At 47.2% G+C, this 17,842-nt stretch overlaps 1 protein-coding gene across 11 annotated transcripts in view; it reads left to right on the top strand.

Annotated features, from left to right (window-relative positions):
• Positions 1-17,842, top strand: part of CA9 (carbonic anhydrase 9) — a 174,631-nt gene that overhangs the window by 45,475 nt on the left and 111,314 nt on the right. For 7 of the 11 annotated variants that reach the window (XM_033937277.1, XM_033937268.1, XM_033937313.1 and 4 more), the window contains one exon: positions 14,588-14,617. The exons of 2 other annotated variants lie outside the window; for them this stretch is intronic. In XM_033937277.1, coding sequence (XP_033793168.1) covers positions 14,588-14,617 — 30 coding nt within the window. 2 more of the 11 variants (XM_033937353.1, XM_033937343.1) reach the window with 2 other exon arrangements.

The raw sequence follows: 17,842 nt of genomic DNA on the forward strand, positions 1-17,842 counted from the left end.
CACCCTTTCTTCGAAACTGTCTATCGCACAGGGTCAGCCCACTGTCACATCAGTGTTACAGCAAAGTCAGAGTTAAAACCACACCTGGCTTCTGTTCCACTGGAGGCCCCTGGGAGGGAAGGAAGACGGATGGGTTTTCAATGAGAAGGGGAATAAACTCATACAAGGAAAATTCATGGCACTCATGAGAGCTGCTGGAGCCAAAAAACCAAGTGAAGCAATGCAGTGAAAATGTCAGGCAGCAGTACAAGAATTTAAAACATGATGATCTCGTCATACGTCAGTAAGGGAAGCAGAATAAATGAAGGGTTTCAGACTCATTTGCAAGAAGTCCAAAATAAAGTTTCTGCCTCTGTCCTTACTCATCGTCTCAGGGGCGGGAAAGGAGAATGGGAAAGCCCTGCACAAAGCCAGCAGTAAAAAGCATGGCTCAGACGCTTTATTTCTTCATTCACTTTTCTATACCCTTCTCCCAGGGGAGCTCAGAACGGTTTACTCGAGCATTTTTCCTTCTTTCCAACTCGTGTATGTGTATGCACATGTGTTTGTATGTCCTGTGTATGCGTCTCGCATTGGTCTGGAGATGTCAAGGGCATTAGATGGCATGAACAGAGCAGTACTCAAACCTTCTCTTCATTTTGACAGAAGAATAAAATGAAACTGTGTGTAATGATGTCAGATGTCCCTGTAACAAATTTCAAAGCATGAATTTTACGCTTTAATCACATCAACAGAACAAGGCTGGGCCATTACAAAAAAAAAAAAAAAAAAAAGATAGATGTATTTCGGGTTCAAAAACAAACATTTTCTCCACTCGATTTTTGGACATTTTTCCCAAAATGTTCAAAGTTAGACTTGGACATCATCCTATTGAAAATGCCCCTGCGCTTGTCTTTCATAATATTTATTTAAAATATTTATATACCACTTAAACTCAAAGTGATGTATCAAATAACATCCATATTATAAAGACAAAATTATTTTTTTATGGAATAATTATATGAAAGCAAGAAAAAAACCCAACACATTCTTTTTGGAAACTTTTTTGTTGTTGTTGGTCTTTTACAAGTTCTTTACAAATAGCATTTTTTTAAATATAGATTTTACAAAAAAAATCCAACTGTCCATTCAAATGTAAGGAACTATAAATGACAAGATCAAAAAAATAAACATTTTTTCTAATTACAAAGAACATCATAAAACATGTCCAACCCTCTAAGAAATTTAAGCGCGCAGTTCAATCTGCACAAAAATCTCAGCTAAACTTTCTCCTAAATAATGAACTTTCCTAAACACAAGAAATTCAGTTTTCCATCCTTTTCTTTTGGGTAACAATAGAAGAAAGAATAAGACTGGTTTAAAGCTTTTCATCAACATTCAACGTGCTTCAAAGTGAATTAGGTATAATTCCATCACCCCCATTTTTTTAAGGTTTCTGGGACTATTAATTCACCAGGAAGCACTTTGCACAAGAGAACATTGAAACTTGATCACCACCTCTCCATCAACGACCGACTACAAATCATTTCCAAGAAATTCATCAGGGAATCCTAACACATCTCCATGACTATCCCACTCTTATAAATCCTCATTTGTAATTTTCCTAGAAATGTCTTTTGGAATCCGCCCAGAACTGCAAGGTATTGGCGAAATAGAAGTCATTAACATATCAATCTTTATCAAGCTGGACATGACTACATGAACCTTTAGGGACAATGCAACACCAGATTTACCTAAATGCATCAATGAACAGTCTCATAACTCCCTGATAGATAGATGCTGATAAACATGTATTACAGTATCTGAATAGCAGAAAGAAAGGGGGTGGGCGGATGGAGAAATGCTTGGTTGCATAGGAAGAGGACTGGCCAGCAACATCCCTAACCCCCCCTCCCTTGTATGAAGCCATGTTAGGGTTACAGGCAGTGAAGTGTCCTGTCTTCTTGAAAAGGTGTATGAAACTCTTCATTTATTGTGCTTCCGTACTGAGGTATGAGAGAAGTATGGATAACTTCCTGAACGAGAAGACCATAAACCACTATTGAGATGGCTTGAGGAAATCCACTGCTTATTCCTAGGATAAGCAGCATAAAATCTGTTTTACTACTTGGGATCTAGCTAGGTATTTGGGACCTGGGGTGGCCACTGTTGGAAATAGGATATTAGGGTAGGTGGACCATGGGTTTGACCCAATGAGGCTATTCTTATGTCCTTATGTGAGCTGAGTACAGGACAGTCGAGCCATTGTGACATCACTGCTGAGGTTGGCTCTTAGGCATTGGTGGAATGAGGCTTTATGACATCACAATCTCAGCTCTGGAATGTTGCTACTCTTTGGGTTTCTGTCTGGTACTTGGGACCTGGGTTGGCCACTGTTGGAAACAGGATCCTGGGCAAGATGGACCCAGTAGGGCTATTCTTATGTTCTTATGTGAGCCAACTCTAGGACAATGAAGCCATTGTGACATCACTGCTGAGGTTGGCTCTTAGGCATTGGTGGAATGAGGCATTATGACATCACAAGCTCAGCTGCCTGGTACTTGGGACCTGGGGTGGCCACTATTGGAAACAGGATACTTCAGTCTGTCCCAGTATGGCAACTCTTATGTTCTTATTTACTATGTTTCTATATGCAGAAGATCTCTGAGGGAGAGAAAGGGTTTGTAGAGCTTAGTAGTTGGTGTAGAATGATAGACAGACTAAATAGGCCATAGGGTCTTTATCTGTGCCATTTTCTGTTTTTATGCACAGGGATTGTAGAGCTTCGTAGTTGGTGTGGAAAGGAAGACTGGATAGGTCATGTGCTCTTAATATGCCCCGTTATGGTGTTTACATATCGGAGAGTATGTTTCTATGTTCTGCTACATTGTCTCTAGTTACTCTGCTCGTTTCCATCCAGCTGGCACCGGTCCTAAAGTAACAGCACACAACGGATTTCCTTTCTCCTTCAGTTAATGTCTGGATTAGGGGTTGCTAGGCTGAGACTTACAGGGGAATGCTTAATTCCCAGGACTGAGTGCTGGGAGCAGGTTGACTGGAGTGGGAGGTGGATTTCCTAGAACATCTTGCAAAATTTAAAACCAATGAAAACTCTACCATCAAATTCCGCACATCAACTCTTCCCCTCTCTGACCATCATCTATTGATCACAGTCCATCACCCTCCAGCCAATTACTACCTATACATTTAGGAATCTTCAGGCTATTGACCCTTTCCACCACTGTCTCATCCCTCCCTTCAACTACTTGGTCATACAAGTATGTCAACACCATTCTCTCCTCTGCTCTAGATACACTCGCACTTCCCATTTCTTGTCTTGTAAGGCACAGCAAACTCCAACTCTGGCTTACCGTCTTTGGCTTAAATCCTGCACTCATGCTGACTTCATACACTTCAGATTCCCATGGACATCCTTCCAGTCTATCCTCTCACTGCCAAACAAGAATATTACACTCATTTAACTAACTCTCTTACCTCTAACCCTAACCGTTTCTATACCACACTCAAGTCTCTACTCAAAGTGCCCTTAAAGATTGTTTTTATGTTTATTTTATTATATGTTTATTCAACTATGTATTTGTTTTTATTATGTGTTCATTTTAAATACTGTCTATATAAATTTTGTAAACTGTTTAGTTTTAAACGGTATATAAATTTTTTAAATCAATCTATATATATAAAATCGGAGGTATGTATGTGTGTATGTATGTATGTGTGTGTGTATGTGCCGCGATCATGCAAAAACGGCTTGACCGATTTGAACGAAACTTGGTATGCACATCCCTCACTACCTGGGATGATATGTTCTGGGGGTCTCTCAGCCCACCTGCACACATGGGCGGAGCTACAAACAGAAAATCAGATTTCACCCATTCATGTCAATGGAAAAAATGTAAAAAGCTGCCATTCTCACAGTAATTCAAAAACGGCTTGACCAATTTTAACGAAACTTGGTATGCAGATCCCTCACTACCTGGGGTGATATGTTCTGGGGGTCTCGCGGCCCACAACTCTATGTTGCTTGCTTAAGGGTGGGTTCACCCAAGAATTTATATGTTCTTGCTCCTGGAGGTGAAACTAAAAATGTTGTTTATAATCAAGTTTTGCGTTAGTTGTATTGTATTCATTTTGTCAAATATTTCACATTATAATTTGAATATATGTGTGTGTGTGTATGTATGTATGTTCCAGCATAACTCTTCAATGCATGGACAGATTTCAACCAAACTTGACATACACATTACTTACTATCTGAGGACAAACACTGTGGGGGTGGGAAGGGGGGGATATGTAAAAATGATTGAAAATGACAGATTTTAGTATCTACCCCATAGTGTTTTCGGGCTCACACATGAATACTCAGCATACCTCTGAAACGCATGGAGAGATTTCAACCAAACTTGGTACACATATGACTTACTATCTGGGGAAAAATATTGTGCAGGTGGGACGGGGTAAAATACTGTGGGGGTGGGAAGAGGGTGATATGTTAAAATTATCAAAAGCGACAGATATTAATGTCCAACCCATAGTTTTCGGGCTCGCAGAGATGAATACCGATACTCCCGATGCCGTTTAAGTCTAAATTGTGGAGGGTAGGGGGTTGGGACATGTGGGGGGGGTAACATGGGGGGTGGGACATGTGGGACATAGGGGGGTGGGACATGTAGGGGGTTGGACATTTTGGGATAAATAAATATCTGGGCAACGCCGGGTTATCAGCTAGTAAATAAATAAATAAGGGGCACCGCTTGGCAGTCAAGGTTGGGGATTCATTTGAGAAGAGGATTGGACGCCTTCAACTTCTACCTGGGAGGGGACTGGGGCTGGATACTGATATCAGGAGATGAGTCAGGAATGGCAAGCTGATGCTGGATGAAAGGAGGGTTGGGGATGATCCGAGGGAAGGATGGGATGGATCCAAGGGAGGGATGCATAGAAACGTGATGGCTGATAAAGGCCAAATGACCCATCTAGTCTGCCCATCCACAGTAACCATTATCTCTTTCTCTCTACGAGAGATCCCACATTCCTATCCCAGGCCCTTGTGAATTCAGACACAGTCTCCATTTCCACCACCTCTTCCGGGAGACTTTTCCATGCATCTATCACCCTTCCTGTAAAAAAGTATTTCCTTAGATTACTCCGGAGCCTATCACCTCTTAACTTCATCACATGTCCTCTCATTGCAGAGTTTCCTTTCAAATGAAAGAGACTCAATTCAGTCTGGGTCATGAACTGGTTGAGTGGAAGGCGAGAGGGTAGAGAGGAAAGGGATGTTACCAGTGGTGTGCCTCAAGGTTCTGTTCTTGGGCCTGTTTTTTTTTAACATTTTTATAAATGATATTGCTGAAGGGTTGACTAAGATTTGCCTCTTTGAGGATGACACCAAAATCTGCAATACAGTAGAAACGCCACAAGAATAACATGAAGAAAGGCCTGGCGAGGCTTGAAGAATGGTCTGACATTTGGCAGCTAAAATTTAATGCTAAGAAATGCAAGGTTATTCATTTCAGCTGCAAAAACCCAAGGGAACGGTACAGTTTAGGGCACAGGTGTCAAACTCAAGGCCCATGGGACGAATCCGGCCCGCCTGACTGTTTTATGCGGCCCACGGTCTGATGGTGTGCACAAAGCCACCTACAGCAGTTCCTCTCATGTCCCGCACCTCATCCAGAAGCATTCCCTCTGCCGTTGCGATGTCAGAGAGAAGGCTTCCGGTTCAGGCACAGAACGCGCGAGGAGCTGTTGCACGCGGCTTTGTGCACACTGCGGATGTGAGGAGGAGGGAGCAGGCCACAAAATAACACCGGGGGCATCAGACCGCAGACCGTATAAAATGTCCAGGTGGGAGTCGGCCAGAAGGTAAGACACCCGCTGGAGGGAGGCACAGCATGGAGGGAGGGAGACAACAAATGTAGGGGGAATGATTGTATTTTCAAGTTAGTGTTTGAATTGTGTCAATTTTGAGAATTTTAATCTGCTGTCTATATTTTGCACTGTTCAGGAAGAAATGCATTTGTTTCTTTTTCTCTGGGGGTTGTACTACATGCAGCGTCTTGAATCTTAGGGTGTTTTTAAAAATATATTAGTACTTTTAGTTTTTGGTCCTGTATTTGCATGGGATTATCTGTGTTCTGGTAGGAATGAATGTTGAGAAGCATATGTGTGCTTTGTGTAATTCAATTTTGTGGTTAACCATTATGTGTTAATAAGATTATATTGTGTGTGTATATATGACAAATGAATGGAAAAATTGTTTTATAATTCGTACTAATATGGGGGTGGGGGTCTGGGGCAGAGATTGGGCGGTGTCTGGTCCCTGACTTAGCCTGTATTTTGGTTTTTGGCCCCTTAATGTGATTGAGTTTGACACCCCTGGTTTAGGGGGTGAAGAGCTTATGTGCACAACAGAAGAGCGGGACTTGGGTGTGATTGTATGTGATGATCTTAAGGTGGCCAAACAGGTAGAAAAGGTGACGGCAAAAGCTAGGATGCTAGGTTGCATAGGGAGAGGTCTGGCCAGTAGGAATAAGGAGGTATTGATGCCCCATTTAAGACTCTGGTGAGACCTCATTTGGAATATTGTGTACAATTCTGGAGGCTACAGCTACACCTTCAAAAAGATATAAGAAGGATGAAGTTGTTCCAGAGGACGGCTACTAAAATTGTATGTGGTCTACATGATAAGGCATATAGGGACAGACTTAAAGATCTTAATATGTATACTTTAGAGGAAAGGCAGGAGAGGGGAGATATGATTGAGACATTTAAATACCTATGTGACCTAAATGCACATGAGTCAAGTCTCTTTCGATTGAAAGGAAGCTCTGGAATGAGAGGGCATAGGATGAAGTTAAGAGGTGATAGGCTCTGAAGTAGTTTTAAGGAAATGCTTTTTTGCAGAAAGGGGGTAGATGCATGGAATAGTCTCTCAGAAGAGGTGGTGGAAACAGAGACTGTGTCTGAATTCAAGAAGGCGTGGGATAGGCATGTGGGATCTCGGAGAGAGAAAGAGAGAGAAAGAGATAATGGTTACTGCGGATGGGCCATTTGGCCTTTATCTGCCATCATGTTTTATGTTTCTCTTCTCTCTCAGTGTATGTTGGGGGTGTATGTGCCTGTCTATCTGTCTCTTTGTTTATCATGAGGGGAGACCAATTTTTGCTTCCTTGGGTCCCTGGTTGCATTTGTGATTGGGGGGGGGGAGTAATTTTCTTGGTTTCTGAAAGGCTATGGCTATCTGTAGGAACAGGTTTTTTGCTTCCTTCTGTTCTGGTGCATTGGGGTAAGGGGGTCTTTTTTTCACGGTTTCTGACTGTATCTGGCTCTTCTTGGGGACTGTACATTTGCTTCCCTTTGTCTCTGGTTGCATTGGCAAGGGGGATCTCTTTTTCACGGTTTCTGACTGTCTTTGGCTCTTCCTGGGGACTGTGCGTTTGCTTCCCTTTCTCTCTGGTTGTATTGGTGAGGGGGTCTCTTTTTCACGGTTTCTGACTGTCTCTGGCTCTTCCTGGGTACTGTGCGTTTGCTTCCCTTTGTCTCTGGTTGCATTGGTGAGGGGGGTCTCTTTTTCATGGTTTCTGACTGTCTCTGGCTCCTCCTGGGAACTGTGCGTTTGCTTCCTTTTGTCTCTGGTTGCATTGGTGAGTGGGTCTCTTTTTCACGGTTTCTGTCTCTGGCTCTTCCTGGGGACTGTGCGTTTGCTTCCCTCGGTCTCTGGTGCATTGGTAAAGGGGTCTCTTTTTCACGGTTTCTGACTGTTTCTGGCTGTTCCTGGGAACTGTGCCTTTGCTTCCCTTTGTCTCTGGTTGCATTGGTGAGGGGGTCTCTTTTTCACGGTTTCTGACTGGCTCTGGCTCTTCCTAGGAACTGTGCGTTTGCTTCCCTCAGTCTCTGGTTGCATTGGTGAGGGGTCTCTTTATCACGGTTCCTGACTGTCTCTGGCTTTTCCTGGGAACTGTGCGTTTGCTTCCCTCGGTCTCTGGTGCATTGGTAAGGGGGTCTCTTTTTTACGGTTTCTGACTGACTTTGGCTCTTCCTGGGGACTGTGCGTTTGCTTCCCTCAGTCTCTGGTACATTGGTAAGGAAGTCTCTTTTTCACGGTTTCTGACTGTCTCTGGCTTTTCCTGGGAACTGTGCATTTGCTTCCCTTGGTCTCCGGTGCATTGGTAAGGGGGTCTCTTTTTCATGGTTTCTGACTGTCTCTGGCTCTTCCTGGGGACTGTGCATTTGCTTTGCTCGGTCTCTGGTGCATTGGTAAGGGGGTCTCTTTTTTACGGTTTCTGACTGACTTTGGCTCTTCCTGGGGACTGTGCGTTTGCTTCCCTCAGTCTCTGGTACATTGGTAAGGAAGTCTCTTTTTCACGGTTTCTGACTGTCTCTGGCTTTTCCTGGGAACTGTGCCTTTGCTTCCCTTTGTCTCTGGTTGCATTGGTGAGGGGGTCTCTTTTTCACGGTTTCTGACTGTTTCTGGCTGTTCCTGGGAACTGTGCCTTTGCTTCCCTTTGTCTCTGGTTGCATTGGTGAGGGGGTCTCTTTTTCACGGTTTCTGACTGTTTCTGGCTGTTCCTGGGAACTGTGCCTTTGCTTCCCTTTGTCTCTGGTTGCATCGGTAAAGGGGTCTCTTTTTCACGGTTTCTGACTGTTTCTGGCTGTTCCTGGGAACTGTGCCTTTGCTTCCCTTTGTCTCTGGTTGCATTGGTGAGGGGGTCTCTTTTTCACGGTTTCTGACTGGCTCTGGCTCTTCCTAGGAACTGTGCGTTTGCTTCCCTCAGTCTCTGGTTGCATTGGTGAGGGGTCTCTTTATCACGGTTCCTGACTGTCTCTGGCTTTTCCTGGGAAATGTGCGTTTGCTTCCCTCGGTCTCTGGTGCATTGGTAAGGGGGTCTCTTTTTTACGGTTTCTGACTGACTTTGGCTCTTCCTGGGGACTGTGCGTTTGCTTCCCTCAGTCTCTGGTACATTGGTAAGGAAGTCTCTTTTTCACGGTTTCTGACTGTCTCTGGCTTTTCCTGGGAACTGTGCATTTGCTTCCCTTGGTCTCCGGTGCATTGGTAAGGGGGTCTCTTTTTCATGGTTTCTGACTGTCTCTGGCTCTTCCGGGGGACTGTGCATTTGCTTCCCTCAGTCTCTGGTACATTGGTAAGGAAGTCTCTTTTTCACGGTTTCTGACTGTCTCTGGCTTTTCCTGAGAACTGTGCATTTGCTTCCCTTGGTCTCCGGTGCATTGGTAAGGGGGGTCTCTTTTTTACGGTTTCTGACTGACTTTGGCTCTTCCTGGGGACTGTGCGTTTGCTTCCCTCAGTCTCTGGTACATTGGTAAGGAAGTCTCTTTTTCACGGTTTCTGACTGTCTCTGGCTTTTCCTGGGAACTGTGCATTTGCTTCCCTTGGTCTCCGGTGCATTGGTAAGGGGGTCTCTTTTTCATGGTTTCTGACTGTCTCTGGCTCTTCCTGGGGACTGTGCATTTGCTTTGCTCGGTCTCTGGTGCATTGGTAAGGGGGTCTCTTTTTTACGGTTTCTGACTGACTTTGGCTCTTCCTGGGGACTGTGCGTTTGCTTCCCTCAGTCTCTGGTACATTGGTAAGGAAGTCTCTTTTTCACGGTTTCTGACTGGTCTGGCTTCTCCTGGGAACTGTGCGTTTGCTTCCCTCGGTCTCTGGTGCATTGGTAAGGAAGTCTCTTTTTCACGGTTTCTGACTGTCTCTGGCTATTCCTGGGGACTGTGCATTTGCTTTGCTCGGTCTCTGGTGCATCGGTAAGGGGGTCTCTTTTTTACGGTTTCTGACTGACTTTGGCTCTTCCTGGGGACTGTGCGTTTGCTTCCCTCAGTCTCTGGTACATTGGTAAGGAAGTCTCTTTTTCACGGTTTCTGACTGTCTCTGGCTTTTCCTGGGAACTGTGCATTTGCTTCCCTTGGTCTCCGGTGCATTGGTAAGGGGGTCTCTTTTTCATGGTTTCTGACTGTCTCTGGCTCTTCCTGGGGACTGTGCATTTGCTTTGCTCGGTCTCTGGTGCATTGGTAAGGGGGTCTCTTTTTTACGGTTTCTGACTGACTTTGGCTCTTCCTGGGGACTGTGCGTTTGCTTCCCTCAGTCTCTGGTACATTGGTAAGGAAGTCTCTTTTTCACGGTTTCTGACTGTCTCTGGCTTTTCCTGGGAACTGTGCATTTGCTTCCCTTGGTCTCCGGTGCATTGGTAAGGGGGTCTCTTTTTCATGGTTTCTGACTGTCTCTGGCTCTTCCTGGGGACTGTGCATTTGCTTTGCTTGGTCTCTGGTGCATTGGTAAGGGGGTCTCTTTTTTACGGTTTCTGACTGACTTTGGCTCTTCCTGGGGACTGTGCGTTTGCTTCCCTCAGTCTCTGGTACATTGGTAAGGAAGTCTCTTTTTCACGGTTTCTGACTGTCTCTGGCTTTTCCTGGGAACTGTGCATTTGCTTCCCTTGGTCTCCGGTGCATTGGTAAGGGGGTCTCTTTTTCATGGTTTCTGACTGTCTCTGGCTCTTCCTGGGGACTGTGCATTTGCTTTGCTCGGTCTCTGGTGCATTGGTAAGGGGGTCTCTTTTTCATGGTTTCTGACTGTCTCTGGCTCTTCCTGGGGACTGTGCGTTTGCTTCCCTCAGTCTCTGGTACATTAGTAAGGAAGTCTCTTTTTCACGGTTTCTGACTGTCTCTGGCTTTTCCTGGGAACTGTGCATTTGCTTCCCTTGGTCTCCGGTGCATTGGTAAGGGGGTCTCTTTTTCACGGTTTCTGACTGTCTCTGGCTTTTCCTGGGGACTGTGCATTTGCTTCCCTTGGTCTCCGGTGCATTGGTAAGGGGGTCTCTTTTTCATGGTTTCTGACTGTCTCTGGCTCTTCCTGGGGACTGTGCATTTGCTTTGCTCGGTCTCTGGTGCATTGGTAAGGGGGTCTCTTTTTTACGGTTTCTGACTGACTTTGGCTCTTCCTGGGGACTGTGTGTTTGCTTCCCTCAGTCTCTGGTACATTGGTAAGGAAGTCTCTTTTTCACGGTTTCTGACTGTCTCTGGCTTTTCCTGGGAACTGTGCATTTGCTTCCCTTGGTCTCCGGTGCATTGGTAAGGGGGTCTCTTTTTCATGGTTTCTGACTGTCTCTGGCTCTTCCTGGGGACTGTGCATTTGCTTTGCTCGGTCTCTGGTGCATTGGTAAGGGGGTCTCTTTTTTACGGTTTCTGACTGACTTTGGCTCTTCCTGGGGACTGTGCGTTTGCTTCCCTCAGTCTCTGGTACATTGGTAAGGAAGTCTCTTTTTCACGGTTTCTGACTGTCTCTGGCTTTTCCTGGGGACTGTGCATTTGCTTCCCTTGGTCTCCGGTGCATTGGTAAGGGGGTCTCTTTTTCATGGTTTCTGACTGTCTCTGGCTCTTCCTGGGGACTGTGCATTTGCTTTGCTCGGTCTCTGGTGCATTGGTAAGGGGGTCTCTTTTTTACGGTTTCTGACTGACTTTGGCTCTTCCTGGGGACTGTGCGTTTGCTTCCCTCAGTCTCTGGTACATTAGTAAGGAAGTCTCTTTTTCACGGTTTCTGACTGTCTCTGGCTTTTCCTGGGAACTGTGCATTTGCTTCCCTTGGTCTCCGGTGCATTGGTAAGGGGGTCTCTTTTTCATGGTTTCTGACTGTCTCTGGCTCTTCCTGGGGACTGTGCATTTGCTTTGCTCGGTCTCTGGTGCATTGGTAAGGGGGTCTCTTTTTCATGGTTTCTGACTGACTTTGGCTCTTCCTGGGGACTGTGCGTTTGCTTCCCTCAGTCTCTGGTACATTGGTAAGGAAGTCTCTTTTTCACGGTTTCTGACTGTCTCTGGCTTTTCCTGGGAACTGTGCATTTGCTTCCCTTGGTCTCCGGTGCATTGGTAAGGGGGTCTCTTTTTCACGGTTTCTGACTGTCTCTGGCTTTTCCTGGGAACTGTGCATTTGCTTCCCTTGGTCTCCGGTGCATTGGTAAGGGGGTCTCTTTTTCATGGTTTCTGACTGTCTCTGGCTCTTCCTGGGGACTGTGCATTTGCTTTGCTCGGTCTCTGGTGCATTGGTAAGGGGGTCTCTTTTTTACGGTTTCTGACTGACTTTGGCTCTTCCTGGGGACTGTGCGTTTGCTTCCCTCAGTCTCTGGTACATTGGTAAGGAAGTCTCTTTTTCACGGTTTCTGACTGTCTCTGGCTTTTCCTGGGAACTGTGCATTTGCTTCCCTTGGTCTCTGGTGCATTGGTAAGGGGGTCTCTTTTTTACGGTTTCTGACTGACTTTGGCTCTTCCTGGGGACTGTGCGTTTGCTTCCCTCAGTCTCTGGTACATTGGTAAGGAAGTCTCTTTTTCACGGTTTCTGACTGTCTCTGGCTTTTCCTGAGAACTGTGCATTTGCTTCCCTTGGTCTCCGGTGCATTGGTAAGGGGGTCTCTTTTTTACGGTTTCTGACTGACTTTGGCTCTTCCTGGGGACTGTGCGTTTGCTTCCCTCAGTCTCTGGTACATTGGTAAGGAAGTCTCTTTTTCACGGTTTCTGACTGTCTCTGGCTTTTCCTGGGAACTGTGCATTTGCTTCCCTTGGTCTCCGGTGCATTGGTAAGGGGGTCTCTTTTTCATGGTTTCTGACTGTCTCTGGCTCTTCCTGGGGACTGTGCATTTGCTTTGCTCGGTCTCTGGTGCATTGGTAAGGGGGTCTCTTTTTTACGGTTTCTGACTGACTTTGGCTCTTCCTGGGGACTGTGCGTTTGCTTCCCTCAGTCTCTGGTACATTGGTAAGGAAGTCTCTTTTTCACGGTTTCTGACTGTCTCTGGCTTTTCCTGGGAACTGTGCATTTGCTTCCCTTGGTCTCCGGTGCATTGGTAAGGGGGTCTCTTTTTCACGGTTTCTGACTGTCTCTGGCTTTTCCTGGGAACTGTGCATTTGCTTCCCTTGGTCTCCGGTGCATTGGTAAGGGGGTCTCTTTTTCATGGTTTCTGACTGTCTCTGGCTCTTCCTGGGGACTGTGCATTTGCTTTGCTCGGTCTCTGGTGCATTGGTAAGGGGGTCTCTTTTTCATGGTTTCTGACTGACTTTGGCTCTTCCTGGGGACTGTGCGTTTGCTTCCCTCAGTCTCTGGTACATTGGTAAGGAAGTCTCTTTTTCACGGTTTCTGACTGTCTCTGGCTTTTCCTGGGAACTGTGCATTTGCTTCCCTTGGTCTCCGGTGCATTGGTAAGGGGGTCTCTTTTTCACGGTTTCTGACTTTCTCTGGCTTTTCCTGGGAACTGTGCATTTGCTTCCCTTGGTCTCCGGTGCATTGGTAAGGGGGTCTCTTTTTCATGGTTTCTGACTGTCTCTGGCTCTTCCTGGGGACTGTGCATTTGCTTTGCTCGGTCTCTGGTGCATTGGTAAGGGGGTCTCTTTTTCATGGTTTCTGACTGTCTCTGGCTCTTCCTGGGGACTGTGCGTTTGCTTCCCTCAGTCTCTGGTACATTGGTAAGGAAGTCTCTTTTTCACGGTTTCTGACTGTCTCTGGCTTTTCCTGGGAACTGTGCATTTGCTTCCCTTGGTCTCCGGTGCATTGGTAAGGGGGTCTCTTTGTCACGGTTTCTGACTGTCTCTGGCTTTTCCTGGGAACTGTGCATTTGCTTCCCTTGGTCTCCGGTGCATTGGTAAGGGGGTCTCTTTTTCATGGTTTCTGACTGTCTCTGGCTCTTCCTGGGGACTGTGCATTTGCTTTGCTCGGTCTCTGGTGCATTGGTAAGGGGGTCTCTTTTTTACGGTTTCTGACTGACTTTGGCTCTTCCTGGGGACTGTGCGTTTGCTTCCCTCAGTCTCTGGTACATTGGTAAGGGGGTCTCTTTTTTACGGTTTCTGACTGACTTTGGCTCTTCCTGGGGACTGTGCGTTTGCTTCCCTCAGTCTCTGGTACATTGGTAAGGAAGTCTCTTTTTCACGGTTTCTGACTGTCTCTGGCTTTTCCTGGGAACTGTGCATTTGCTTCCCTTGGTCTCCGGTGCATTGGTAAGGGGGTCTCTTTTTCATGGTTTCTGACTATTTATGGCTCTTCCTGGGAACTGTGCGTTTGCTTCCCTTTGTCTCTGGTTGCATTGGTGAGGGGTCTCTTTTTCATGGTTTCTGACTGTCTCTGGCTCTTCCTGGGGACTGTGCATTTGCTTTGCTCGGTCTCCGGTGCATTGGTAAAGGGGTCTCTTTTTTACGGTTTCTGACTGACTTTGGCTCTTCCTGGGGACTGTGCGTTTGCTTCCCTCAGTCTCTGGTACATTGGTAAGGAAGTCTCTTTTTCACGGTTTCTGACTGTCTCTGGCTTTTCCTGGGAACTGTGCGTTTGCTTCCCTCGGTCTCTGGTGCATTGGTAAGGAAGTCTCTTTTTCACGGTTTCTGACTGTCTCTGGCTATTCCTGGGGACTGTGCATTTGCTTTGCTCGGTCTCTGGTGCATCGGTAAGGGGTGTGTGGTGTTTTTTCTTTGTTTCTGACTGTCTAGCTTTGTGTAGCCTTTGGCTGTATTGGTGTAGAAGGGCTGAGGGTGAGGGCTAGCAGTCTCTTTTTGCGGTGTTGCAGAATTTACTCCCTCATGGTCTTTTTTCCTTTCCATCTCTCTCTAGGTCCTGGACACAGTCACTGGAATTACGCAGGTATAGAGGTTCACTATTTTCACATTTTTATATTTATTGGGGAGCTGATCCCCTGCCCTGTAACCTCCTTTTATGAACTTCTCTTTTTTTCATCTTCTAAATGTATCAGTTGTGACAATTTCCCGTCCTTTATCTAATATTCAGAAAATGCTGAGCTCTTTTCTTATGCCATATTTTCAGCCACATTTAAAAGCAATTTCTCAGCCGAAAATGCATCTTAATTTAGGAGCTGAAAAGTTCTGCATATAAACAGATGTCTGACCTTCATTTGCCCAGATTTAGGAGTCTCAGGCCGGAAATCGGTGCTAAGCTCCTAACTTCTTTTCTTTGCTGTAAATCTGTCCATATTCTCACACACACTTTGTGCTCCTAATTCTAAGAATTTAGGGCGCGTGGGGGTTGTGTAGAAGGAGTGGGGGATGGAGAGGAGAGCATGGTGGGGGAGTTGTGCAGAAGGAGTGGGGGGAGGTGGAGAGGAGAGCATGGTGGGGGTATTGTGCAGAAGGAGCAGAGGTGGAGAGAAGGGTGTGGGGGGGTTGTACAGAAAGCGTGGAGAGGAGGGTGCATGGGGTTGTGTAGAAGGAGCGGGGGATGGAGAGGAGAGCATGGTGGGGGAGTTGTGCAGAAGGAGTGGGGGGAGGTGGAGAGGAGAGCATGGTGGGGGTATTGTGCAGAAGGAGCAGAGGTGGAGAGAAGGGTGTGGGGGGGTTGTACAGAAAGTGTGGAGAGGAGGGTGCGTGGGGTTGTGTAGAAGGAGCGGGGGATGGAGAGGAGAGCATGGTGGGGGAGTTGTGCAGAAGGAGCAGAGGTGGAGAGGAGGGCGCATGGGGTTGTGTAGAAGGAGTGGGGGGGTGGAGAGGAGAGCATGGTGGGGGCATTGTGCAGAAGGAGCAGGGGTGGAGAGAAGGGTGTGGGGGGGTTGTACAGAAAGCGTGGAGAGGAGGGCGCGGAGGGTTGTGTAGAAGGAGCGGGGGTGGAGAGGAGAGCATGGTGGGGGAGTTGTGCAGAAGGAGCAGAGGTGGAGAGGAGGGCATATGGGGTTGTGTAGAAGGAGCGGGGATGGAGAGGAGAGCATGGTGGGGGCGTTGTGCTGAAGGAGCAGGGGTGGAGGGGAAGGCATGGGGGGTTGTACAGAAAGCGTGGAGAGGAGGGTGCGTGGGGTTGTATAGAAGGAGTGGGGGGGGCGTGGAGAGGAGAGCATGGTGAGGGAGTTGTGCAGAAGGAGCAGAGGTGGAGAGGAGGGCGCGTGGGGTTGTGTAGAAGGAGCGGAGGGTGGTGGAGAGGAGAGCATGGTGGGGGCATTGTGCAGAAGGAGCAGGGGTGGAGATAAGGGTGTGGGGGGGTTGTACAGAAAGCGTGGAGAGGAGGGCATGGGGGGTTGTGTAGATGGAGCGGGGGGTGGAGAGGAGAGCATGGTGGGGGGAGTTGTGCAGAAGGAGCAGAGGTGGAGAGGAGGGCATGTGGGGTTGTGTAGAAGGAGCGGGGGTGGAGAGGAGAGCATGGTGGGGGCATTGTACAGAAGGAGCAGGGGTGGAGAGGAGGGTGTGGGGGGTTGTACAGAAGGCATGGAGAGGAGGGCGTTGTGTAGAAGGAGCGGAGGGATTGTGTAGAAGGTGTGGGGGGGGTGGAGAGGAAAGCATGGGGGCGTTGTGCAGAAGGAGCAGAGGTGGAGAGGAGGGCATGGGGGTTGTGCAGAAGGAGCGGGAAGTGGAGAGGAGGGCACAGGGGGATGGTGCTACTGCCCCGATTACCTCCTACCATTGCTATGCCACTGATCAGACCCAAAATCTAATACTATCCCCATCCAAAGAGAATTGGGTGTCGTTGGCTGTTTATCTCAGTCTAAAGAAGACATTCCCTGCTCAAGGGTCAAAGCCAAGAACCTCACGTCAACTCAAAGACTGAGGAGATCATCTCCAGATCAGGATAAAGACCTGACACACTCCTCTGGGGTAACTGACTGAGGGAATGATCCCCGTGACACATTCAGGTCCTCCTCTAAATGCTCCAGTGCTGGTCAATCATTGTGACTCTCCTCACCTCCTTCTCTTTCCCTTCCATCCTGCCTCCCATTCTTCCCATCTCTCAGCTTTAGATTCATTGTCTCCTCTCCCCATTATTCCAAGTTTATTGTAAATTTGATTGAACGCTTATCAAACTACTAAGCGTTTTACAACAATAAAATGGGGGTAAGAACAGAATTAAAAAAAACAAAAACAACCCAATAATAAAACAGATGAAATTTACTCAGACAAACAAAACACAAAGTAAATGTAACAAGAAGAAGAAGGAAAGTGGGGGAAGAACTAGTTTGAGGGGTTCTTTTTTGGTTGTTACATAGCACCTCCCTCAACCCACTGGCCATTCCTTCTGACCACTTCACCCCCTACTCTTTTTCTCTCTCTCCCTCCCTCTCCTGCCCCTCCTTGAGGCTCATCTTTAAGTGGGAGCCTCCATTTTGGCCCCCCAGTAGGAGGTTATTCTATACCAGCATCTGGGCAGAACCTGGTACCGGCTTCTCACATTTACCCACCAGCCGTAGACTCGGCTTAACTGGGGGTCACAAACACGCACCAATGACGCCCATAACTTACATGATTCCATACATTACGGATGCAGTTGGCAGTTGACCTGTGCACACGCCCCGCCCCGCTGCTTCTGTGTTGCATTCCCAAATAGCACTCAATTGCCCTACAGTCACTTTCATGGGTAACCTCCCCCTCACCACACCTGCCCCAGCTCTGGAGGAGAGTGTGGTGTAGTGGTCAGCACTGAGGTTGTGGGTTCAAACCCATGTTGCTCCTTGTGACCCTGGGCAAGTTACTTAATCCCCCCCATTGCCCCAGGTATATGACAGACTGTGAGCCGGTTGGGACAGACAGGGAAAAATGCTTGAAATACCGCTTTGAGTGCGTTTGTATAAGTATAAAAAGGTGGCATACAAGTCCAAATCCCTTTCCCTTCCCTCTCACCTTTCCCTGCTGGCCTCCACTTCACCCTCACCTCCCCCTCCGTCACCATTTCTCTCCCTTCCTCCAGTCCTGTCAGCTGGTTTTTAGCTGAAGCCGCTCCCCTCTCTGTCCTGAACTCTCCCCATAAAACCCAGTCAGACTTGCCCAGAATTGTGCTAAGAGACACTGAACCAGATCACTGGAAAGGACAGGGAGGGTCAGGGAGGGGGGGGAGGAACATTTGAAAGAACATTAACCACAAGCTTAATGATTA

This window comes from Geotrypetes seraphini, chromosome 1, assembly GCF_902459505.1.
Source record: "Geotrypetes seraphini chromosome 1, aGeoSer1.1, whole genome shotgun sequence".
Taxonomy (NCBI): domain Eukaryota; kingdom Metazoa; phylum Chordata; class Amphibia; order Gymnophiona; family Dermophiidae; genus Geotrypetes; species Geotrypetes seraphini.